This window comes from Passer domesticus, chromosome 6 (assembly GCF_036417665.1).
Source record: "Passer domesticus isolate bPasDom1 chromosome 6, bPasDom1.hap1, whole genome shotgun sequence".
Lineage (NCBI taxonomy): Eukaryota > Metazoa > Chordata > Aves > Passeriformes > Passeridae > Passer > Passer domesticus.
In genome coordinates this window covers 38,593,796-38,619,992 of record NC_087479.1, presented here as the reverse complement: position 1 = coordinate 38,619,992, position 26,197 = coordinate 38,593,796, and the positions used below count along the sequence as shown (strand labels likewise).

The window sequence follows — 26,197 nt, the reverse complement described above, 5'->3', positions numbered from 1 at the left end:
AACTGAAAGCTTGCCTTTACTTGCTTGTGTTTTGGACTTGCACTTTCACTGTTTCCTCTCTAAATTCCGGAAGAATGCTTTGAGTCATATATACTTCATTTATCCTGCTTTCCCTCTCCCAGAGCAGAATCTCTTCCTTCCATCTCAGCTGAGGAGATGTGTGTGGTTCCTCATGTTTAGTGTTTTTATTTCTCATGTTTAGTGTTTTCCGTTTTAACTTCTTTTCCCTTCATTTGTTTGGCGTTTCCCCCTGCTGGCCGGCTGCGGTAAGGGCGCCTCTTTCCCCGTGGAAATGGAGGGCCAGGGCTGTCCTTGAGCGTCAGGCTGTGGCGTTGCGGCGTTGGGCTGCTCTTCTCTTCTGACACTTTTTTGGTGTCCTCTGAAAGTCTCTGGCAGATAGATAAAAATGAAAGAGTAGTCGGTACAAGCAGGACGTGCACATACCTGAGGTTCTCTCCATCACAAGTGCAGTTGCACTTCCAGTGATAGTCAGAGGTACTTCTAGTTTTGCATTTCATGCCTGCAGTCTTGCATCACTACCGAGATCATCTCCTATTGTACTCTGGACCTCATCCCTAAACTCTAAAGGCACTTCTGCCTCACTAATATATCATTCCCACAAGCCAGTTCTTTCCAAGATAAAGTGGGTTGCTAGGAGGGGAAAAAGGGTTGGCACCTCAATAAGAAATGTATCCTCAAGTTTAAAAGGTTAAAACTAGAAATCAGAGATCCTTCCCTTCTTAATGGAATTTCAGGGGGGAAATTAGTTTAATAGGTACTGAGGTAAAGTTTTCTTATTTTTTTTCTTGTTACTTGCATCTTTGGTTGTTAAATCAATTACTAGGATTTATCGTGTGTGTTCTTTGTAGAAGGAGTCTTCTTTCCTCCTCTCAACACCATCTCCTCCCCTTTTTCTCAAGTAGTCCTGTGTCTCTGAAGTATGAAAGGAAGACAGGAACTTCTCAGGAGTGGAATGAGAAATTTGCAACACAGGTTAAGAACAATATAGGTTAATAAACTGATTTTGCTAGACATACTATTAAAAAACAAAACCATAAGGCACAAACATTCAAATAACTTCCCTTTGCATTTCTTCTAAATTTTGAGACCCCAGCAATGTGCTATTACAGCTAGGAGGGGACAACTCCTTCTATTTTTTGTTGACCTTCCATCTTATTTTCCTTCCCAGTGGTATATATACTTTGTAAATACTTGAAAATAATTAAAACAGAAAAATTACAGTTTTAAGACTTTACAGATTAACTGACATGTTTTTGAAATTAAATTGTTAAACAATGTTTAAAAAAAATCCCAAATAACCCATGTTTCCAGTAAGTTTATGGGATATCAAATAATGCGGCAAAATATTTTTAGAAACAAATGCCAAACTCTGCCTTCTGCTAATTTATACCTTCACAACATGTAAATATTTTAATTTTGCAGAAGATTCCTCAGCTCCCCACTTCAAATACGAAACTTTGCTATTGCACTGTTAGTAAAAGGTAAACTTACAGACCTTATTAGTACTCTTGGTGTGTGTTTAGCTAAACAGTCCTTCTAAAAAGTAATTCACTGAAATAAAAATCCAGGTCATACAACTTTTTTTACATGAGCAAGAATTTAGCCAGACTGCATATAAGATGATTTTGTGTGTACCTAGAACCTGGTGAAAAGTAACTCACTGAGCAAAGTGAGGCTTAGTGGTTCTGCAACACTAGAACTTCTGAATGCAACAGTGCTGTAAGACGTCCCTGTACACTGGTGTTTGCTACAAAAAGGAGAATTTTACTGATGTAATTTTATGAATGTTAAGTTAAATGGGGAGTCCTTGATATCAAGTCAGAAAGAACATCTGCCAGGCTTACTAAAGGTCATAGGTTAGAGAGGCTTCTCTTGATTCAAGAGATAGGCTAATACTGTGCAGAGAAGACGCGTTTATGCACAGGTGAAAAGTGTAGAGCAACATATATTTTGAATCTCCTCAAGTGACAGAGATGATTCTGAGATTTTAAAACATGTTTGTGCTAATTTTCTACTAGGCCAAATGTAGTTTATAATTTTGCCAGAGAGTCGATTTCATACTCTATTCCATCCACAAGATGCCAGGAAAGACCGTGCTCAGGAAGAATTACTAATGCCCAATGGAGCTGTAGTCACAGACAAGAGCTAAGAGGGTAATTGTCAACTGTTTACATGTCTCTGGTGCCATGGCAAGTTTTGGTGGATATTTTAAGAATCAGCTTGTGAAGTGGTTTTATCTTTACACTAGAGATGATTTTTTAAACTGTATTGAGTCTTCTAGCTAATTTTCTACGTGTTAAATGTAGTACTGCTTCTGCAAAGTCAAATTATGGTGTCACACACTTCTATTTAAACTTAGTTTGATGGTTGTATAAAGTGTTTCAGGGATGGTGAAACAATCTATCCCCAAGTGAAGTCAACTTCAGGTGTCTTAAACTCCAAACCGCATTTGCTTCATGACAAATCATAGCAGCAGAAGAACTTTTATTGTAGTTTGAATCCTTTAAGTTGTCTGCATGCATGAGCAGAAAATCCATGCTCCTTGACCAGTTTAGGTGGTCAATCTATCAGTATTGTGTGGGGATAAGGAAGGAGGAGGAGAAAGCAGTTGTGCAGATGGACAAACTGGAGGGCATGACTTGTACACTTCAGTGCAGTCTCAGTTGTCTTGAGCAATCCTGTCGGTCCCTTTACCACCTGCCTGGCATGTGTTACTGGGGCTGACTGGGAATTCTCCCAGCTGCAGCACAACAGGAAGATCAGATTCTGTGCACTGGCACAAAGGAGGCTTGCTTTTGTCACGGGAGCAACAGCACCAGCACTGCTAGTGATGGTCATTGAAACATAAGCCTTATAATAATGTAATATGAAATTGGTTATGTACCCAGTCTGGCCTGTGTTTGGTCTTCTTAAGAACGCAGAAATCCTGCCCTGTGAAGGAATATGAGTTCCTGACTTGAAAATCATATAGCTGCTATGACTTGTTTTCTTAGAAGATAGTGATAGAGTGCTCTCTAGATACAGAATGTCTTTCAGATATGGGAGGGACAGCTGTTGCTTTGAGGAGTTCACATCTAAAAACAAAAATCCAGAGAAAAAACTCTGAATCCCTCCTGTGTGGTGTGTGTTTTGTGCACACATATACAAAATCAATAATGCCTTACCCTTATGTTGTAGAGCAGTTCTCTGAAATGTGAAAAAATATCAGGTTCACAATTGCCTGTGCACAGCATTTAGTCCTTTTTTATTTTTTTTTCTGTGCACTGAACAAGACCAAGATCCTTTTGGTAAAAAGTAAAAGATACATAATTGAATATTGTAACATGTTATGAATGGATAGAGTTCCATGGTCTGACAGTAAACAGTTGCTGGTTTCTAGAGTTAGGAAAAATGTAAAGAAAAAATTGCTGAACATGACATTTAATTCTTTCCAGTTTTTCCAAGTGAGTCTCTGGTTACAGTATCATAAATTTGATTGTCTAACTTGAAGGTAGTAATAAGTATATAATTGTTATAACCAGACATCTTAATATACAGATAATTAGCATTTAAACAGTTCTAAGCCTATGGGTGCAGTATGCTAATATATTTTCACCACCAAGTGTTTTTCTGATGTCCTCAGGTGCTACCAAGCCTTAAACATGGGAGTTTTGAGATCTTAGTTTTCAAAACGGTCCCATGAAATGTATAACTTTTCTAATCATAAATCATGTCTATATTTTGGGAAGAAGGCAGTGCTCTTAATTTCTCCCAGACCTGGGGTTTAAAAACCCCCAAAATATTACAGAATATATTCTAATAATCTGAGAGTTGACCTTGCAGGCTTCTACCTTGGACAGTTTACAGTATGTTTCTAGAGCCTTCAAAAGGCTACCTCAGTAAATTGGATTGCTGAGATTTTATGATAAATTTTTGCAGAAGTTTTTGTTACAAATCCCTGTATAATGCTAAACTCTTCAGACTTCTCTATTGATATGAGTGACTGTGAGCTGTCTAATGTTAACTTTCTAATGTGTTTCGTAGTGAGCATGAGAGAGGCAGTGTAAGTTTCTAGATGTACTTTTGCTGTGAAGAAGAAATAATCTAATTTCATCTACAGAGCAGACTTTATCCCTTTTTCATTAATACTATTCTGTGTTAGTTCCCATGCACAAATACAAGGAGTTGTCAAGAACCAAAGTTGCAGATATTGTTGGTCATACGCTGTTTTCTACCAGAAAAATGCTAAGAGCAGTTGAAAACTTATATATGTTTAAAATGCTTGGGATTATCAATCTTGGGTATTTGTTCTTCATTCCTCTGTCTCAATTCTCTATTTAAGAAAACTTGCCTGTGTCAGGCACAAGTTTTTCTGTGTCTCTCATTAGTGCGCTGCATATAAAGAAACCAATTTTTTATTTGCCATAGGGCTTAGATGCTGAGCCTTAAAAAGTCATGCAAATCAAAAGTTCAGAATTACAAGAAATTCAATTGATACTTCATTCTTTGTGCTTGTTCTCTCTACTAAATGAGGTAGGGGTGTTAGTAAAAATAGTATACCTGTGTGAGGGCAGAATTTTGTGTTGCCAGAGGTTTGACATTCAAAGGTTAACCTGTTCTAAACACTAAAGAAAAAAGCCTGCAGTAAATTATCTACAGAAGAGGATGCAAATGTATTTCCATTCCCTGTATAGGTCCTCTCTAAGTGACTTCTCCAAGGCAACACAGTGGTTCACTTGGATAGTCACGATTAAACTCCTTGTGTTCTAAACTTTGTCCTTGGGAGCTCCTGGCATCTGAGTCTGGGGTGCAGCAAGATTAAATGCAATCTGAAGGTTTGTAACTGTGCAGCTTTTTTCTGCACAGTTCCATCTTGATGGAGCCAGGGTCCTGCTATGGAGGCGAGCCTCTACGTAGGGGGAAAATAGGAAGGAAGGAACAGTTGCTGTTATTTTTAAGTGACAGCTTTCTTGTCAGGTTGTGTGTACTTGTGTTACAAGTAAATTGATATTTTTCTTTTTTTAAATAAAAATCATGCTTATTTATTCTAAGACTGCATTTGCAGATGTGTAGTACTGACTGTTTTGTTTAGCTTTCCAAAGGCAGTAATCTAGAGCAGTGAGATTTTTTATTATTATTATTTTTTATTAATAACCATGGACAGATAGTTGTAGTTGCTTGTTGAAGAGGGCACTTAGTAGTTGCGTGATGAAAGGGCTTCTTCTGTAGGTCTCTGGACCAATTAAGTGACTGATTGATAGTGGGAAGTAGAGGTGGAAAGTAGGATTTTAATACCAAGAAGAAACAACTAGAGTTTGAGACTAATAACTGTCTCTTCAGCACCTCAAAAATGGCAGTATTTAAAATTCTGTAGCATCCAGAGTGAACGTACTTACTTGGAGTACAACCTCAAAGCAGTTGAGGTTTACTCATGCTTCCATACTTCCCAGCTCATAACCTGTCATGGTGCCAGCTGGGTGTTATGCAAACTTACCTGAAATTGCTCTAAAATTAATCATCATCTGTAATGTTCTGTGCTTCGAAATGCACAATAAAATTTGAGACTAGGAGACTGACAATACTGTCACTGCCAGCGGTAGGCTTCCTGTTCTCTTTTGTGTTCTCAGTGGTCATCAGCACCCAGTTCTGCTGGTTAGTAACTGGAAACCTCCACTTGTGCTGGTCTCCAACGAGCGAGACATGATCGTGACTTTCTACTGCTGTATCTTTTTGTAAGGCTGAGGCTTAAACTTCAGCTCTGTGATGACTTATGTGTGGATAGAAACATCTGTAAAGGTCTTGGTAGCTGTGAAGTTAAAGCTTCAAATACACTAATATTATAGTATTTTACTCGAAAATTGGGAGTATTTTGGAGCCTTTTTTTAGCATCAGGCAAAGTAATTGAGCAAATGAGTTATCATTTATATTGTAACTATCTTTTTAGAACTCTGACTCATGAATTTTTTTATGATTCATGTGGTGATTTCAGAGGTATTACCTTTCTGTGCTGCAGTGTTCTACCCATGACCCAGGCAGTGTAACAGGCAGTGCCTCTTCTTGGCCTCCACCTTTGTGTGCCACCATACTGGCTTTTGCTGCTGTTTGTTTCAGTCCCCAGCAGCGCTCTGGGATTTGAGCTCTGGTGACTGAGCTGACCTACCACCTGCCATTCATCTTTGGGGGTTGGTGTAACCTCTAGCAGAGATGGTGGGCAAATACCTAGGGTGGGTAACCTCCTCATATTTAGCTGACAAGCTGGCAACTGACAAGGCTTATGCTATAGATCTTAATAGATCTATAATGGACAGCAGGTCTTTCCCCATGGGAGGGGAACGGTGACCTGGCACAGAACTAGAAAAATTTGGACCTCTAATTGTTTCTCCCCTTAAATAATAGTAATAAAAACTAAAGTAATAGTTTTTATTTTAATCCAGATTAAAATTGTAGGTCTCCTTAGCTTTCCCTGCTACTTCGAACAGATTTTTCTTTCAAAATGGTGTTTTATAGTTAGCTTCAGCATTTAAAAAAAAATTACAACTCCCCTGAAGAAAAACCAGCTAAAAACCCCTTTCTAAAGTCCCAACCCTTCCCTCTCTAACTTTTCAAATATTAGTTTTGGGGGTTTTTTTGTTTCAAACTCTAGTTACAAATATTTATAATTATCTTTTTTGTTGTTGTTGTTGTTTTTCTTTTGTAGGAGGGGGTAGAGAGCTGAAAGGAATAACTTACTCAAAACTGGTAAGTACTTCTTCCCAAGGCTAAAATGGCTTACCTAAGAATAGGTGATATGAAGAGCTGGCATCCATTACTGGAAGAGTTTGATGGTTACTGAAACTGAAATTCTATCTATTCTTATATTCAGGAATTAAGTCTTAAAAAGTAAATGTTGCTGATGAAAGCCCCAATCTTATAAATAAAATCTCTCTAAGGCTGAGATTTGGGCCCAAGGGTCTGCAAGCATAATGGACATTTAAATTCATCTACTCAAAAATATTTTTTTTTTCCATGTAATGTGAAAACCAAATTTATTTGAAGGATTTTTTGGCTCAGGAAGACTTTTCTCTAAAATTCTGAGTTATTTAGAATCCTTCCATACACACAGAAGGCATTCATGGCTTTGTGTGTGTCCTACCTTTGTTTATATAAATATATATGCCTTGTCAGCTGTGTTTCTAGTGTAGCTTCCAAAATAGTCATAGTTGAAATAGTATTGTAATATTTTAAAGATTGCCATGTAGATTGTATTTAATTGAGATAACAGAAGTGTGAATCACTTATGTGATTTTTCATTCAGTCTTTGAATATTTAAATAGTCTATATGGAGTACATTGGGGCACTTATCTGAGTATGAAATTATAAGTCTTGAAGCAACCACTTAAGAAATAAGTGATTATTGGTAATAAATGGATGCAAGCAAGAAATTGAATGGAGGACTGCTGTCTCCAATAGTTGAAATCCATCCAAAAATGCCTCATTTACCTCTTGCTCAGTGTTCTTCCTGGCTGAGACTTGGAAGTATGTCTGGATGTACAGGAGATGCATGTACTCCTGAATCCTGTGCCTTCCTTTTGGAAATCACCAATTCTGGTATTGAGCAAGGCATTTGCTTGTTTTCCTTTAAACATAAAGAGATTAAAAATTTTTTCAGGCCAAGCCATTCATGCAGTTTCAGTCATCTACAAGATTTTTATTTTAAATAATTCCACTGCCATAAGTGTAAAGTGGAAAATGCACAATGATTAATTCAGAGATGGTTTTACACCTCTTTGAATGTGGTATTATAGATAGTTTGTAATGCTACTGAACTTAAGTTTTTTAATCTTCCCTTTAAGTTCAGTCTAAAAGAAAAGTTCAAAAATACTGAAAGTTTTTGCACTAGCAAAATGTATAGCCACTTATGTAATTCTTTACCTCCTCTCAAAGGAAGTATGAGCAGTATTTAACCAGGTGCCCTGATAGTTATTTATAGACATTATTCTATGAAAACTGGAAAAAAGCAGTTTAGGTTTTGGTGGATGTAAACAATATTTTTTTTGGGGGGGGTGGGTTTTGGTTTTTTAACTGTATTGGTTGTGTAAAAGGTACTTCTGAGGAATTCTAGACAGGGATAACAGAATAGCTATTCCTGCTTGGGAAGGGAAGCTACAAGTGTGTGTTCTAGAAATAAACAATTGCATCTATTTTATATTCAGAATTTGGTAACTTGACCAAACTTAAATGAAATATATTTTTCATGTTTATACCCCTAAAAACATAGCTAGGCTGAGCAACTACTTTTTTTCTGGAAGGCAGTGTCACTTTTTCCTTGAACCTCTTAAAAATTAATTTTGAAAAATCTTGCTAGCTGTTCAAGGCATAGATGCAATTAGCTTGGATTAGTTTTTATGAACCATCAATACTGCAATTTCTATCTGTCAAATTAAGTTGTGCACTAAAAGAAGTTGCTCAATCTTCATATGTTCTTTTATAGAAACACTGTGTCATATTTGCCATGAACATGTTACATATATTTAAGTGATGGATATTTTTTACATTCTTTTGGATCTCTTTTACCTTCAGTTGAGATAACTGGTTTGCTGTTCTGCACTTCAATTTGAAGTTAGCATGTAGCTGCAGAGCTATTCATCATGGGTGCCTTCTGATTTTTTGAAGACACACTGAGAGAGAAACTGACCGTATCTGCCTGTCTTTACCCTGAAACTGAATTTCCAAGGGTCAAAAAGTCTTCTACCCTCTGCAGTGGGTTCCAGTTTTCATTAACCAGTCTCCCACGTGATTTTCTGAAGCATGGCTTCTTTTGAAACTGCAGTAGTGGGGACTCAAAGCATGCTGTAATTGTTCTTGTCAGTGAGTGGAAGTAATAACCCGTGATTCTGTTTTCTCATTACTGTTTGTGGTAATAGGACAGGGAACTCTATGTAATTTCCATGTATCCCTTGATACAGATTACAATTTTATAGAGACTAGTGCTGCAAAGGCAGCTGTTTTCACTCATCTGTGTCACATGTGGGAGAGGCCCTTGCAGAAGGTCATTTCTTGTGTTGGCTAGGAAGTTTGATCAGGCCTTTGTTATTTAAATAGGTAACTTTAGGCTAACAGCAGACCACACTGACAAAGAGTTAAAATGTAATGCTTTTTAACTCCCCTTTATGGTCTACTCTTTTTGTAACATATTTCTGTTTGAAAAGATAAATGATAAATAAACAAAACACTTGCCTTCAACCTTTTTTTTTTCAGGACTTCACAAATTTGTCCACTACTTCAGTTTACTGTAGTGAGACAGCATTAAAATAAAATTCCTTAACTTACGGGAATTACTCTCTTTTTACAGCCTGCATGTCTAATCAAAGCTGTCAGGATCCTTTTGAAAACATTGTAGTCTCATTAGGAGGGCCTCTGAATTGGCAACAACACCTGTGCAATGAATGTGAGCAATTTTCAAAGAATAAAAAAAATATAGGAACTATTTTAACACTGCAGCAATTCCCTAATTGTGGTGTCTGGATGGAGAAGTGACTGGAAAAATTGCTATATAATATTTTCCAGTGACTTTCATGTATTTGCATTTATAGATGTTTTTACATAGGTTCCTCTATGATTTGAGCCTAGGGGAATCTTAATCCTGTTTCAGAAGCTGATACTTTTAACATATTTCTGAAAAAAATCTCTTGTCCAGCATTCAGGGCTTTTTGAAGTATTTTTGATAATGCTTTTCTGTGTCAGAGATTGGAGGGATTAATTTGTTTGTAGTACAAGTGAAGATGCTAAACTTTATACTTATTATCTACAAGTAGTTTTCCAAGATTAAAAAGATTATAAAAATAATCTTTTTGAAATGTCTTGTGCTGCTTAATATCACTCTTCTGTTCCTTCAGAACAGATTTCAACTGAAATTACTACCTTGGCACAAACTTTAGACAATGAGTTATTAATATATTAATGTTGTTCTGTTAAATAACATGCACTGTCCCGTCTAAGAACAGCTCTATAGTGTCACAGAAGAGGGTTAATGCATGCAATACATTCAATTTAACTATTTATTGTGGTTGTAGAATTTTATTCTCCAGAATAAGTTTTCATCTACACAGATTTTTATAACATTCTCAGTAGTTAAATTTGCTAACTTAATATGCAACTGCAATAGGATATTGGTAGGAAATAGCTGCCTGCAAACTAAGATAAGGGATAAGTATGTCAACTTTGGGATATGTGGGAAGTAACAAATTTGGCAAAATGACTCCAAGGCAGGCATTTTGTAGAGCCTGCAGATTTCTTGTGTTCAAAAGACTGACTGTATTTAGGCTAGAAAGCTGCATTTGAATATAGTTCTCTATTGAATTCCTGGTGTGTTATAATCTCCTTTTTTCAAACGGACTCTTCTCCTTCACTAACCAAAACAAAACCTTTATTTTTCTATAGGACTGGTGTTAAAGAGGAAACCAGAAACTAAAGGCACTGGAATCAGCAAAGACACTTCTAGAGAAAGTGGAGAAGGTAGAGAATGGAGCTGCAGACTCTACAGGAGGCTCTGAAAGTGGAAATTCAGGTTCACCAGGTAATTTATATACTTTCTTACTTTAAAGCAATAGCAGCATTAGTACTGCTAATTAGTATTACTACTAATGGGAGCATTAAGCAGTAGCACTACAACTATAATAATAATTGTTTTATAAGCTTGAAACTACTTCAGAATATTATACTCTGCATTTTGACCTGACCACCTGTTGTTTTTTAGCAAATGTGAAAAATCTACATATCAAACTGTGGGTGGGGATTTTTTTGCTTTGTATTTTGTAGCAGTAATAAAAACATTCTGAAAACAGTGTTCAGCTGCTTCTGTCTGGAAGGCTTTTCTGATGTTCTGAAGCCAGCTTCAGTATTCAGTTGGCAATGGAGGAATATGGTGGAGGAACTTTGAAGTGAAAGGTATATAGTGCTGCATAGTTTAATCTGGTGCTTCTCATCTGGAATGTCTTCTACTTCAGTAGCTTCTAAACTATATTTTTGATAACCAGAATGTTGTAGTGCTTGGGCTTTGTAAATTTTTACATGTTGGGTCTTTTTACTAGTAACCTATTCAATACTATATGGCAGCAAGGTTGCAGTTTGCCATTGTTTTACATTGTCAATGAGAAACTATTACACGTAATGATACTAAAACCTGATGTAGTAAATATAGGAAGACATATGCATATTAATTCTTGGAAGAAAATTATTACAGCCATAGACACAGACTAGCTGCAAACTTGAAATGTTGAATTTAACAATGAGACCTTTCTAAACATAGTTCTCAAAGTATTTCTGATACTCTTCAGATATCTGAAACTCACAACGGTTACACAGTGGATAAAAGACATACATGATAATTAACATTGATCAATTTAGTCCATCATATGAAATTTGGAAAATGTTTCCAAATTACTTGGTGAGTTGTTTCAAATGTGATCTGGATGGCTTGTTCAGTACTTGCGGCAATGCTGTGCATATTGCAAGAACTTGAATAGGTGAATTGGTAAAATCAGGCTATGTCTGCTTTAACAAAATATAACTTACAGCCCAGGAGCAAAACCTGAAAAAGCTAAGGATGGATTTCCAGAACTATGGATGAGTATTTTGCTCTCCTCAGTAACTCCAAGGTCTTTGTAGTCAAAACTTCAATGACTTTTTTGTGGAGGTAAGGAAGTTCAGAAATTACCATGACATTTTGCTGCAGACATAGAAATGTTTAAGGCCAGTAAGTACTTTTTTCAAGTAGTAACTACTGTAAAGCAATCAAAATGTTAATCATGCTCATTTTAGTATGACAGTGTTTACCCCTTGTGTGCATTTTCATTTCCCTTTATGCCCAAGTGAACCAAAAATTTTAAGACTGTGAATTTTGAATAACTTTTAGTATCTGTTCACAATGAAACTGATGAACAGGGATGAAGACTGAGAAATGTCTAAAAAGACCGTTTTTAAACAGCTTAAAGTTGGTGGGGTTTTTGACTTTCTTTGCTTTAACTTTTCCCAGTTGCCATTAAAAGTGAGCTTTGCACAAAAATCAGCTATAATTAGATTTGGTTTTAGTTTGTGAAACTAGAAAAACCATTATATCAGAAGGTTGTCTTTTTTAATTCAAGATGCTGTGTATTTCTATAATTAAAGCTAAGAAAAAATCTATATCTTTACAGTGGAAAATAACACTTGCAATGAAATGTTGGGTGCTTCAGTAAAGGTTTTGTGAACTATGCTTGCATGGTTATTGCTTGTCAGCATGCACGCTGATAAACATTAAACTGATTTTGACACTTTAAAAAAAGTCTTCAAATGAAATGCTTGAACTTTCTCATATAGCTCTGAATTTTGCAACCTAAAGAGATATAATATGCTCCTACTTTTTACTCGGGATTTATGAAGAATTGTCTCTTGTCATCTTCTACGTCTCTAATATTTCTTTTTCTGAGGACTCTCTAACAAAGCTTGCTGACACTCACACAGTCGTGGTTTGTTGTCCTGTTGGAAGTGGTGGACAGGTGTCTGTGATGAGCATAAGGAATTCAGCTCAGCTCTGTAGCCAAGCCCTCCCAGCTTCCTGATGCAGCGTGTTGCCTGTGACCGCTTACATGGCTGTACAAGCGATGCTCAGTATGATGTGGTTTTCTTTGTAGAATAGCTCCTTGGGTTTTGCCTCTTCTGTTTCACTTCCAGAACTCTGTCTGAAGCTTTCATAATGCTGCTTTGGCAAAATGTGTCTAAAACTACCAGTAAGAACCCCAAAAAGGTGTTTAATTGTTCAGAAAAAGCTACTTTTTTTGTCTGCTTTCTATGATCAGGGAATCCAGCATGAATGACACCTGACCAGATCAATTCTATATGAGTGCACAACTGCAATATTCAAATGTCTTCCATGTCAAAGCTATATTGCTTGTCCTGAGAAGAGATGCATCTAAGTCTAAGTAGTTTATTCTGCTGCTGTTTTGACTTAATTAAGATAAATTTGAAGCAGTCTACTCTTCATAATTTTGATCACAAGAGGTGTTAAAGGACTTGTATTTAGCTATTCTTACAGAAGGGTAGAGTTTCACGGATGATTCCTCAAGCTGATGTGTGGAAGGAACCTTAAGCATCCTTTTCTTATTTCATGGCAGAAAGATTATTAGCTTTTAAAACACCTTAAATTTAGCTTATGTTTGAGAGGAATATTTTTTTTTCCTTAGGATTGCATGACGTAGTAATGTGTGATCCAAAAATTTAGCAATATTTTATGAGGAGTTTACAGTACTGACTGTATTGTCTTATGACTGCGTCTGCAGGAGCACTTTATATAAAAACTAACAGATTTGTTGCTTGTCAAGCTCCGATGTGGCAGGAAGCACTGAGGAAAAATAAGCTAAGTCTGTTCCTGTGATGCCGAATGGCAGCATGACGAAACAATAATATTCAGAGTAGATAAATGCCAAGTGATGCACTTTGCAAGAACAGGCCCCGTTTTGCATCTGCAATAGCAGGCTGTGAACTGGCTGTTGGCATCATGGAATGAATTTTTGCAGTATGGAGTACTTGAGTGTTGCACGTAGTTTTAAACTTTGTCTCCAGATGAGAGAGACAAACTAGGGAATTATGGAAGAGTGCCAAGAGTGAACAAAGCAAAGGAATGATTCGTGTGTGAGGAGTCATTCAGTCTGAAGAGGTGAAGACTGGTGGGGGAATATGTGGCATGGAAAAAACGTAAGAAGGAGCTGCATAGAGAAGCAGCCATAGAATCCTACAGTGTCTTAGGTTGGAAGGGATCTGTAAGGATCATCAAGTCCAGGTTCCAGCTCCTCTTGACTCAAGTCAGCTCTGGTTTTCTGTAATCGTATTAGTCCTTTATGCTTGCATTGTAAGGAAACAGATTCAAAAGAAAAAGGAGGTCATCCTTTTACATAAGAGTCCTGTAATTTAACTTGGGAACTTACGTTCACAGAATCTAGAATGATTTCCTGGTTCAAAAAGTAATTAAAGCAGATCAGTGAAAGAAATGTGTGTTAGTAGCTACTAAACCTAAGACACAATCTTTGAAAACATTAGAGAAATAAATTTCTACAAATTTATAAAAAAAGATCTTAGGAGTTTTTGATTTATATTGTGTCTTCATTCTGGGCTCTGGTTTTCTTTGGTAACTTTTTCCTTGCTTAGCAATAGACAGCATTCTCCTGCAGCTGCCTGAAGGAAGTGAGAGAGGAAGAATAGTGAATGCTAACAATCTGTCTGTTTTCCTTTGGGTGTAGAGGGCATCTCTTCTACAATGATCTCAATCTCTCTCTGAGGGAGAAAAGTGGCAAAGATACTTCTGAACATGGGTCTTCCATCTGGTACCAGCCAAGTCAACACACAGGCAGGGCTTTAGTACTTGAAACATTCTGCCCTTGAATATACAAACAGCTTTTGTGCCTGCAGCAGATATCTGTGGTTTGTGCTTCTTGTGACTGCAAGCAAAGAGGCCAGCAATTCTAGAGGAGGCACAGCTATTAGATTATCTTACCCAGCTGGCTTAAATTGTCTTTAAAAAGCATCACTTGTTCAAGAGCTGTTTAGGAGGAGCAAAAGTGATGGCTTAATACAGTACTTTTACTGTATTAATAAGAATGGGTTTGGAAATGTTATAATACTGAACTCCAGGCTTTGCTATTGAAATGCTGTAAACAAAATATTTTGCTTTTACAAAGATTCTCAAAAAATACTGAATTTTAAATTGTTCAAGATATTTGTAATGAAAGTTTTCATTGTATTGTCGCTTTTCTTTTCTTTCTAGAAATTGGTTGCCCAAATGAAGCAAGATCCACAGGTAACTATTTATTTTTATATTGAATAATTTCCCTTAAAATGCAGGAAATAACAGTGCATGAAGTAAATTATTTTAGTTATTTCTAGATCACCTTTTTCCTTGCTAACACAGTGTTTAGAAGAAAAGTTGTTCATAAGTTTTTGAACAATGACTGTTGGATTGTTTAAAACAAAACCAAAATTCTTGCTATTATGGGGCTTTTTGCCTCATGCATATTCTTAGTAGTTTAAATCAAGTGACTTTTCTGGGCTGTGGTGCAGTTCAGATGAGCAGTAAGTTTCTGATTCTATTGGAAGCTGCTCTCTAGAAAAGCTGCCATTATTCGCAATAACTTTTTTCATTTTTGGAGTATCAGAAGGTTTACAGTACAAGAAGAGAGAGGATATTCTGTCCAAAAAATTTTGTCCAAACAATATAGCTTAAGGTTGTGTTGAGATTGCCTGTCTTGGATGTCCTACCAGCCCTGTAGTGTCCATAGAACAGACACTTGGCCTTGGGAAGTTTCAGAGCTTTTGAAGCTGGATAACTGGACTCCCTGTATAGACAGCAGAAGTCATCCCTTTCTCAAAGACTGCGTAAGGTCCCTGGGTTTTCTTGTACAGCAGTTAAACACTCCTGGGTGCTGGATGGGGAGTGCTCTGGAGCTCTCAAACCAGTCTGAAATGTTGAGTAGAGGGATAAAGGCTGCTCACTCGAGGCTTGCTGTTAAGAGCTCCCATCCCCATACAATAGTAAATGTCCTGTGATTTTCTGAATGTACTTTTTTTACTGAGCCCATTGAAGTGAGAAGACAGCTTTTAATAACACTCAAGCAGTTAAACCTCTGACAGGGAGGGTTAAGCAGGGTGTATTGGAAAATCTGTTTTTTTGAATGTTATTCTGATGGGATTGGGTAAGGGCTGCTGCTCGTATTTGCTGGTCCAGTCTGCTAACAATTAGTCTGCAGAGCAGTTCGCTTTCAGTTCATACTTGCTGAAACTGAGGTCATGCTGCAAGCAGCCGTGCAAAGTTCCTAAAATCAGGAAAATATATCTGGTCCCTGTTTCAAATGCTCTTAATATATTTTTATCCCAGGTTATTAAGTAGAATCTAGAAGTAGGGAGGATGACTGGTCAATATCTGGTTTTGCTGGAATCAGAGACTATTTGCAAGCTAAGATCAAAGTGCATTTCAAAATTAGAGGAGTGTAAAAATAGGGAACATGCATGAACTTCCTGTGATGATGTTAGTCATGTGTTTTAATATTTTGGCTTAGCAGACTAAACCTGCATAATCTAGTATGAAAACTTTGCAACATAATTGAGACCAAAAAAGCGAGAAAGGACAAAAATTAAGGAGAACTTGAATTCCTGTCACATTTCTGCAGAGCTTCACAGATTTTAAACTAAGGACAGACATTTCTTTAAAATTTTTTTATTTCTGTAGAAAAGAAAAAGTCCTGGTAAAAATTGTTTTCTGTCTGCATCTTTCTAGTGTTGCTTATGGCTTTAGAATCTCAAACTTTGAAAAGTGCTACTCTGAGCAAAGTGCTAATATGAATGATGTGTCAAGGCAAATGTAATTCTCTTTAGCACAGTCTAAGGCATAAGCATACATGGAAATAAGGACTTATGTATGTTTGCCTTCAATTGATATGTGTCAATTAAGATTTAGTAGGTGTGCTTGATACTCTGCATAGTTAAGTGTAAATGTCTATGCATAAGTAGCATAGGTGAGAATGTTTTAGATAATATACCATAGTGTACTGTTGTATACAGTATGATATTGTTGTATTACATATTAACAAACATTTATTGTTTAATTTGTAAACTTGATGAAATGTACAAATGTGCTTTATAATGTGATAAGCACTAATGGATGTTTTAATGAAATCTTCTTTCCAAACTGGGTTATCTCTTTGAGTGCTAGCAAGGTCCTCTGATTATTGTTGCACTCAGTGACTTTAATAAGGCTTTGTTGAGCCATTTGAATTTTATTGGCTGTACATCCAGAGGTGCTGTATTTGTAGTGTACTATGCAAGAACAAAACAAACAAAAAAACCCATGTCCCTGGTACTACTCTTTGTTAACAAATGGAATATCTTTCTCACAGATATTTTTTCTTTCTAATCAGAACGCTGATTTGAAGAAACAACTTCATGAACTTCAAGCCAAAATCACAGCTCTCAGTGAGAAACAGGTAGGAAAACAGAGATGTATTTTTAACACTGTGTTCTAAAGATGTCTCTTTTCCCAGCTTCCAAGAGAGCTGCTAAATCTTTAAGTGCAAAAATAAGCGTGGGCAACCAGACATTTTTGATTTTTGTTTGATTTCTCAGCAAAGGATAGAATGAGTTATTGTGAGTCTATTAAACAAGAAACTAGTTTAATCAGTGGAAGTTATAGCAATTTTTCTTGTGTTGAAACTAACATTTTATATTAAGCGAGAGGGAAAAATGGATTCATTTTGTCATTCTCTTTATTATTGTCTTGAAACAACTTCTGAAATCAACCATTCTGGTTTAGACAAATCTTTAGATTTTGACTTAGTAGGTCGACACTGTGTGTATAGGTGAGTATGCTGGAACTTTTCTTAATGTCAAGACCAGCTAAATGTATGTCAGTTATGGGTACTTAATAGACAATTTGAAAATTAGTTGGAGGCATTTACCATAATAAATTACACCACAATTGTCTTATGCTTGCCATTTGGTAGGAATTCTGTTTGACAGCTCTAAAGTATGAGTAATTATTACAACTGAATACTTAATGGAAAGACTGTTGAACTTGGAACATGGGCCTTGTGAATAGCAGGAAGAAAAAGATGGAATATTGAGATATCTACAGAACTTATTTTCACTTTTTTTTTAAACATAAAAGAGCAACACATGCACAAATCCCTCATACACCACGCTATTCCATCCCTAGTAAACTGACTTAAGCAGTCCCTTAATTGTGCTGCTTAATATGTCAATAATGGAACCAAATTAGATCAATAGATTAGACCTTTGAAGAGGAAAAAATTTTAGAGCATTGGTAAAATGCATGAGTGTCACAACTAAATACCTCCATTTGTCTGTTACTGGCTGCATGTGTTCTGTTTTGAGTATTACTATCCCTATAAAAATAGCCAGGCAGTGATTTACATTTATCTAGAAATTTTGTTTACTGAAAAAAATATAGTATGTTTTAATAGGGGAACAGTGAATCTAGGATGAAACATGTAAGGATAATAAGGAAAATTATTTTTTAATGAGAATAGTAGTTCAACAAAAACTGAGGTTTTGCTGATGTGATAGCATGTCTCTCTTGAAGATGATTTATTCTCTAAAACCAGCATGAGCCTCTGCATGTGGCTATGTCTCACAGCAAGCTGTTTCAGGATTCTCTGGTAAGCTCTGGATGCCCATGGTAATTTGAAAATGAGCTTGTCTTGATGCCATGAAGCAAGCTGTATTGACTACGAGTTCACGTGATGAGCATGGACAGGCAGTGAGACACTGAGTGGAATGTAAGAAAGCAAGTACATCCTACCATAACTTTTAAACTTGTATTTATAACTCTGTAAAGTTATGCTGCAGAATGGTCTGTACTAACATGTATTTTAAATTCCCCATCACTAGAAATTGACCTATATTTTTTTCTACTGAACTCAAAGTGCTAAAGTACACTTCTTCATGGGATGAACAGGGGTTAAAGTTTCCAAAAGATATTGAAAAATAAGTTTGAGTTTTCTTCTACCACACAGTGAATACAGCCTGTATGAAGTCACAGTTGTTTCCTTCTTTGTATTTTTGTGGGTTTGATTGTCAGAACTACAGTAAACTTCTCCATGATTGCTGAAGTTTAAATATTTTGCTATCTCTACTACTGGACTGCAGAGCTTCCAGTATTCCAGATGATAATGTTGTTAAAGTAGTATGTATGCTAAAATGCAATGGTCGTGGTAAGTAAAAGTTCTGGGAAAGGAACCACAACTTCCCTGTGCAGAGAAGTGCTCACTCCCTCTTAATTTGCAGGAATCTGTTGTATAGAAATCTGTGGCTTAGTAATGCAGTTAAGCAGCACCTTAGAGACTACAGCAAAGCTCTTCTGTTTTCACTTTCACTTTTCTTCAGGAAAAATCATTATTATCAATTGCTTTATGGGTAGGATATTAATTAGCAATTTAATTTTCACACAGCATGGAGAAATATGCAGTTTTGCACAGTAAATATAGTGGTTTATTTTGTGCAGTGCTTGTGTTAAGAAGGGGTGCAACATGTGTAATCTGTACTCTTGTTTAGAGCCAGGGAGTTCTGGTGCCTGATATCCAATGAGTAAACTCCCAACTGGGGGCCCAGCTCCACTGTGGACAGTTATAGGATGCGTAATGATCACTGTTCAATAAGCTTTTAATGAAGTTTGAAAAACTAAAGTTCCAGCCTATGTGGTGTCCCTACTTGGAGACATGGAGCTGAGATGCTGGTGTTAGAGAGGCAGAATAATGAAGTATTTTTGGCTTGTGAAATGTTATGTCACCCTAATGCATGCTTTTTCTTTGCTCTGTTATTTAATGAAGTTGGATGAAGACTTGTGCAAGAACCAAGTCAGCGGTAGGTTTAGCTAAAAGCTTTTAGTTGCTTTAGGACTTCCTTCTGTTTCTGAGGCATTGTGAGAGGAGTGCCGACACTTGCTGCCAGTCGCTGCAGTGATTCATAGTGGCTGAGGTGTCTTGCTGAGAATTAATAATGACAGTTCTGTTCAGAAGTTTGTGAAATTGAGGAGATCCGGCAAAGTACAAAAAGAAAGCTACTAGGCTGTACAGTGTGTAGGCTCAAACCTAAAAAAAATTGTTACAGCATAAGGTATGTCATATATTCATATGTTTTTTGAAAATGTCAGAGGTTAAAAGAAAGGCTTTGATTTGTTACACCTGAGAGATGATGGAGCAATGTATGCTGTGTGTTAACACTTGAAAGGAAAGCTGCAAAAAGGGAAAAAAACTTACTTGATGATAACTTGCATTTAAAGGGCTGTAAACTTGAACCCTTCAGACTAGTAGATTTCCCTCTGCTAGTCTCTTTGCATTATTTTTACAGAGTTGTAAACTATGCTTACTTTTCTAACCTGTGGGCAATAAGTGAAATTCAGTTTAATAGTCTTGCTCCTCAGCTATAAATGTGAGACCTGCAGCCTGGAAACTCTGAATACATTGGTTTTATAAATGGTTTCCTCTTTCTTTCCCGACCCCCCTCTTCAGTAAAGAGAAGTCAAGAGTAAGTTTTTCAGAACAGTTGTAATTGCCAAATCTAAGGCTGGGTTGTACCCAACCCAAATGTGAATTAATTCTGTGGCTTTGGAGCACCGTTTATTTCTATGCTTTCTCATCTTTAGAAGAAAGCACAATCAAAGTCTAGCACTTTTTCCTTTGCTTTTTATTCCATGATAGTGTCTTCTCTTGGCATTTTGATTTGTAGAATTTTACCCACAATTTGCACTACTCAGATTTCTCTGGGTTAAATACACTCTTTACAATACAAAAACTTAAAGAATGTATTTTAAATTTTTTTCTGTGAGGAAGTTTTTAGTGTATACTACTTTTTTGTTTTGTTTGTTTTAGGGAGATGGGGTGGAAATTGTTACCAGTGACACTGGTGAAAGGCTGAGGTAGAGCAGGGCTAGCATAAAGGAGGAAGGGATGTAATCTTGAAGCAGTACCTTTTCTTCTGCCTCCTTTCCTTTAAATTAATAGTTAATTTAAAAAACAAAGGATATGCACTTACAGATACACATGACTAAGTCTCTTCCTGTAGTTGCAGTGAAATTCATTGTATTTCTAAGAACAGTGTTGTGAAAACTAGACTTGTATTCTAATGTATTTCCTCTTGACATGTAAATAATAAAGTGGATCCCTTTGTTGTTTTGATTTCTATATATATGCAGGAAAAAGTGATTAAAAATAGTTGTCAGTATATATATATGCTATGTGGAGATGCTTGTGGTTTTATTTTTTCATGGGGGAAAATCTTTAACATACGTTATTGTGAAGAGCAATTGAAACTGTGGAATATAATTAGAAAAAATGTACACCATAAAAACAAGTTTATTATTATGAATAGGCAAATCTAGTCAATTTTGCTTGTATTTAGAGTTTACAGCAAATTGAGATAGATGAGGTTATTCTAAGTCCTGTATGTTCAGGGTGAGACTCCTTTCAACCTTGCCACTAAATAACAAGTAATGAGAAAGGGTATTTGGGATAGATATAAAAAATGACAGAGGAATTTAACTATGGTTTTGTATAATTGAATAAAAGTAAACATGTGGTTTAGATTGACAAAGGAAACTTGTTATTTAAGTTTCAAAAAAATGTCAGGAATAGCTTTTGAGCATTACTGTTGCTATATTTATTACAGGTACCATAACTTAGTAATGAAAAGATTGGTAGTGTGCATAAATTCATCCTATGAGACTGTTCTTCTTGAACAGTTGTCAATCATAGTAAAGGTGAATTTTTATGGAGGCTTTTTGAGCACATTATCAGAAAATTGTTCCCAAAACATGTTCCATCATCTTCTGTGAAGAGAGGCAGCAGTGTTTGGTGAGAGGAATGTAAGCTCAAGAAAGCTAGAGAGCAGGAGGGAAACTGGGTACAGTTAACAGGTAAGAAAGAGCACTTCATGCTTGTGCAGGAGAAGGTGGGCAAGGTATGCCTGTATGTTGTAGATCTACCAGATGAACACCATCACAATTTAGGATTAAAACTCTGGAAATAAATAAAAAGTCACTACTTACTCCTGCCAGTTGTGTCTGGAGTTTCTGATACTTCCTTTCTCCATGACTGATTGAGGACACATTAAAATGCCAGTTATTCTGTCAGGAATGGATCAAGTCTGCAAATATGCCATATGAACATTTAATTACTAATGGCTTGAGGCAGGTGATGCCTAATTTCAGTTCCAGTTGTTTATCTGGAATGGTACATACAAGTGTACTAAGCACTGATCTTTTTTAAGTAAATGGCACAAATGATAAAGATATGCTAATTTGCATGTAACTACAAGAATGCATTTATGCCAACTGTTTATAAAGCAGTTGTAAAATACATGGAAGAAACCTGTTTGTATAATATTTCTTAGGCTCTTTGAAGTAGTCTTTTTTTTCCTGTCAAAAAGATACTGGTCTATCTGGACATAAGAAGTAAGTTAACTAACTACCTCAGTGAATTGTCAGATCTTTTTGAACCCGCTGATAGGTGTGAACAGCACCTGTTTAGAGGTGAATATTCAAAAAATCTGCATAAGCTTACTATTTTAATCTGTGGTATTTATTTAATTTGCATCCAAACATTGTGTGAAAATGTGAATATAATGACTTCTCATTAAGTTATCATCTTCCATATTCTCAAGATATACTCACTGAAGCAAATTTTGGACATTGCACAGATGATCATAGATAGGCAGAGTGCATGCATCTCTCCCTGCTGCCTCTTTTGCCCCAAATTCTCTTGCAAAACTGATGTTATATTCATTTGTATATAACTGAAATATTGCTAAGCTGTCTCAGACCTTTTATAAGGCTTGAATCATGATTAAACCCATACTGGCACATAAACTTGGATTTCCCATTCTTCTCTTAGTGCAACTGCACCTAGACTTCTCACTGTTGCTTTGTGAACTTAATTTTTACATATCTAATCTACAATTAGCAGGAGAATAACTCAATTTAGGAAATGTAAGTGTCCGTTTTGTGATGTCATTAAAAAGAAGAAAAACTCTCCACACCTCCCCCCCTGCTACTCTTCCCTAAGCACCGATTTTCTGTCTCAACTTTTAATTTTTGAGTTCATGCTGTATTTAAGCCAGATTTGGAGGCAGCTGGAGAACTTTTTTAATTGAACCAGGTTGGATACATCTTTTATCTTCATATAAGCCAGGGCATAACTCCAAAATAGCCTGCTCTTGTTGAAAATCAACATTGTAGATAGAAAATGGGCAATTAAACTCCAGTATTTCCTTGAAAATCCCCTACTGATGGAGAGAGTTGGTTATTAGATGCTCCTGCGTGTTTTGACTTGCTGGATAACCTCACACATCAGTAGTTATTTCAAGGCCTACTATTCCCTTTTCCCTTTTATACTTGAAGGGAAGACAAGTGAAGCATTAGATGACGATGACTGGGATTTAGGCTGTTTTGTATAGCACCCTTAAATGCCTCTTAGTTGGATGCTGGAAAAAGGGATTAAATCTACTAATGAATTTTTATAAGTTAAAACAGATTAAAGTAGTTCATTTTGCTCTGTTCTGCATGCCTCAGTGGAACAACCTCACAGCCACAGAAACAATATTTTGATTTATTGCAAGTTAGAAAAGGAATCAAATCCAGGGATCTGCTTTTCAGAGCCTTATGTATGGATCTTTAGTTGCTATTGGAATTGTTTGGTCCCCAGCTTTTCTGAAGTGTGTTGAATTTTGGAAGGCAGAAGAGAGAAAGACAGTATGTTCCATGTTTAGAATACAGGCAAAAGCTTGTCTCTGCTGTTTGTTCTCTTCTGCCTGTACTGATTCAAACAGAAGCCACTTCCTGAAATGTGGGGTTTTTTGTGTTATGAGTTACTGACTGTAGTACACCCATGGGCTGAAATACTTTTATTACCAAATATTATTTGATTGGTTGGTGCTACACCAAGAACCAGACTGACTCAGGTAAACAGTGTTAGGTGGTGCTTTCCCTCATATGGGTTATGTGTTAGACCCTCATAAGGTATTGAGGAACCACTCAGTTCAACTCCTGCAGCACAGCCTCAAAAAGGACTGAGATGGATGTGATAATGTTGTATTGCTTCTATAATTCTAGTTTGGAATTATTTTTTGTTAATTACACTGGCTTTTACAGGTGAACTAAGGATCCTTTATAGTGGACAAATAAAGAGAAAATACACCTTTCTGGAAGTGATTTAGAGAGATGTCATATTAGGGAGCGTAAGTGGGCCAAATGAATGTACCCTTTATAAAAAGATTTTTTTGGGGTTTCACTTTTCTAACTGAATATTGTCTGTCCTTATTACTCTCACTATGGATTTTTTTCCTCGTTTTGTTGTGGAAACTGTGATAGTCTTGAAGGGCTTAAAGGGTGAACATCCCTAAAGTATTAAAAGGTAAGAATGCTCTTCACAGAGTTTCATGAAGTCTCTGTGCTTTCTTTTCTATATTGACACTGTTGGAGGTAGAGAATGCAGTCTTCATCCTTAGAAAATCTTGATGTTCACTGGTGTGATAATCTGGTTCAGATTTCATTTTCTATTCATGGAATTAGGAGGGGTTTTTTATTTCTTCAAATATGGGCCAAGTCAATGTGAATTCACTATTTCTGGTCTTTGTATAGAGTCACTTTCTTTCAGTATACTATTCACTTCTGAGTTAACTTCTCAAATACCTTCAGAAACTCCAGAAAGTGTATAGTTTCTTTAGAGCACCTTTTCCCCTGCTATTAGGATTGCAAGTTAGCAGAGGCATCTGACATAGTGTCAGGGAAGATAAGTGGTGGCCAGATCAAATGTAAGTTTCCTTGGTATGGTTTTGTTTTTGTTTTAATTAGGTCCAATATTCTTTGAGCTTCTTTTTATCTCCTTTGTCCTAAGTTTGTCAAAACTGGTAGTGAAGTGCGAGGGGTCTTCTTCAACTTTTCTCACTAATAATAATGTAACAGGTTAATTTAGGCTGTAGTCACTGCAGAATTCCATGGAAATTTTGCTGAAATGAAGTCCAAATGTGGGGGAGACACCACCAGGAGGTAAATCAGACAAGGGAACCAAATTTTTACTGTTCTGTGTTGTCTTTGTGAAGGCAACTCTCACTCTACTGACTATAGAAAACTACTAGGAAGATTAGGCTTCAGTTCATTACTTCTTTTCCCTGCAGAGTTTATCTGATGTGTTCCATGAAAAAGAATTCTTGTTCTATTCTGTCTCTTTTTAATTTAAGTGACTTCTTACAGTAGACTTAAAAACTAGCAGGGAGAAAGCCCTCAAGTTCCAATGAGCATATCTTCTTTGTCACGTGAACTTCCTCCAAAGTTAGGTGATTGAAGTTAGAAACAGTTAAGAAGATATAATTACTTTTTTCCCCCCCTGCCTTTTCTTTCTCAATGTTTCCTCAGTAAAATGTTGGCAATGTGTCAATAGTAAATGGCCATTAGTGTGTTAAAGAGTTGAACCCAGACTGCCCTGTGTAGCAAGGAGAAATGAGCTGGTTTTTTCCTTATTCAATGGGAAAAACCTCAGTGACTGTACTGTTTGTAGAAGGCAGAACTTGTTTATCTTATTTTTCCATTGAAAACAAAAAAATTACATGGGAACTATAATACGTGATGTGAATTTTTGAGATATATGCTTTAGAGCTGCCTGATGTTCTGCAGAACAGCGAGTGACTATCCTTTTATTTTAGACTTCTGAAAATTTGAATACTTGGCAGTATTTAAGCCTGTGGAGTCTTGCTCCATATCCATTCACTCTCTTTATAAATTGCTTCATTTTGAGTCTAGTATGGCAGTTTTTCAGAGCAGCAGTTGGTTCTTTAGAGTTGTGGCCAGCCCAGAGTGCTGTGGAAGTGCACGATTGTCAGCAGCTTTCTAGCATCAAAAGCTCCACACACACCTTTGGGCTAGTAATAAATGCTTCAGCAATCAACTTGGACAAAATTAGGTTCTTGGGTTCTCCGACTCATTCTAAATTTTGTCATAAATCTCAAGAAACAGACTTATCCTATTCTCCAAGTAAATAATTTGGGGAAAGCAGTTTACAGCATCCCAGTACATTAAGCTCTTAACATTTGTCTGCTGGACAATTTAAATTGTGTGGCCTAAAGGTACTGTTCTGTTTGAAACGTAGTTTATTAATAACTTAGTATATTAATTTATTTTAAATATTCACTTAGACATGGCTATCACAAAATAGATTGGACTTTAGCAGTTACAAAGAACTGACAAGAGACTCAGTAATTTCTCTCAAATTACTTTTAACTGTATTCAAGTAGTTGCATAGCTTTGTTTCTGACAATTTCAAGAATAAAAAATTAAATTTATGTGAATGTCTTAATTTTTGAGCAAAATACAATTTAGTTAAATGAGAAATGCAGATATTACAAATTCAGTTTTGATCTGTTAATGGGAAGATCTTTTGGAGAGGGCTTTTAGTTGTGAAATCTGGGAGTTATTATGGATTTGCAGATCAATTTGCTTTCTTGAATATTTTCTACAATCTTTTGTTTAGAGCTATGTGCATCTCCTGCTAACAGGAGCATTGGGTCAGGCCCTCAGTGAGTGTCAGTTCTGGTTTTAAAATCTAATAAATCCTATGGCTAGAGTTCAGTAAGCATTGATATGACACCATTTTTAATCTTTAGCTTTTCATTTATTCTACTTCTTAGA

At 36.4% G+C, this 26,197-nt stretch overlaps 1 protein-coding gene across 14 annotated transcripts in view; it reads left to right on the top strand.

Moving 5' to 3' along the window:
• PHF21A (PHD finger protein 21A) overlaps nucleotides 1-26,197 on the top strand; it is a 124,561-nt gene that overhangs the window by 24,222 nt on the left and 74,142 nt on the right. For 8 of the 14 annotated variants that reach the window (XM_064424718.1, XM_064424715.1, XM_064424725.1 and 5 more), the window contains 4 exons: nucleotides 6,698-6,738; nucleotides 10,420-10,555; nucleotides 14,777-14,809; nucleotides 16,902-16,988. In XM_064424718.1, coding sequence (XP_064280788.1) covers nucleotides 10,502-10,555; nucleotides 14,777-14,809; nucleotides 16,902-16,988 — 174 coding nt within the window. In that variant the 5' untranslated portion in view covers nucleotides 6,698-6,738; nucleotides 10,420-10,501. Of the gene's footprint in view, nucleotides 1-2,077; nucleotides 2,175-6,697; nucleotides 6,739-10,419; nucleotides 10,556-14,776; nucleotides 14,810-16,901; nucleotides 16,989-26,197 lie in introns of those variants that run through there. The other 6 variants (XM_064424726.1, XM_064424721.1, XM_064424724.1 and 3 more) reach the window with 2 other exon arrangements.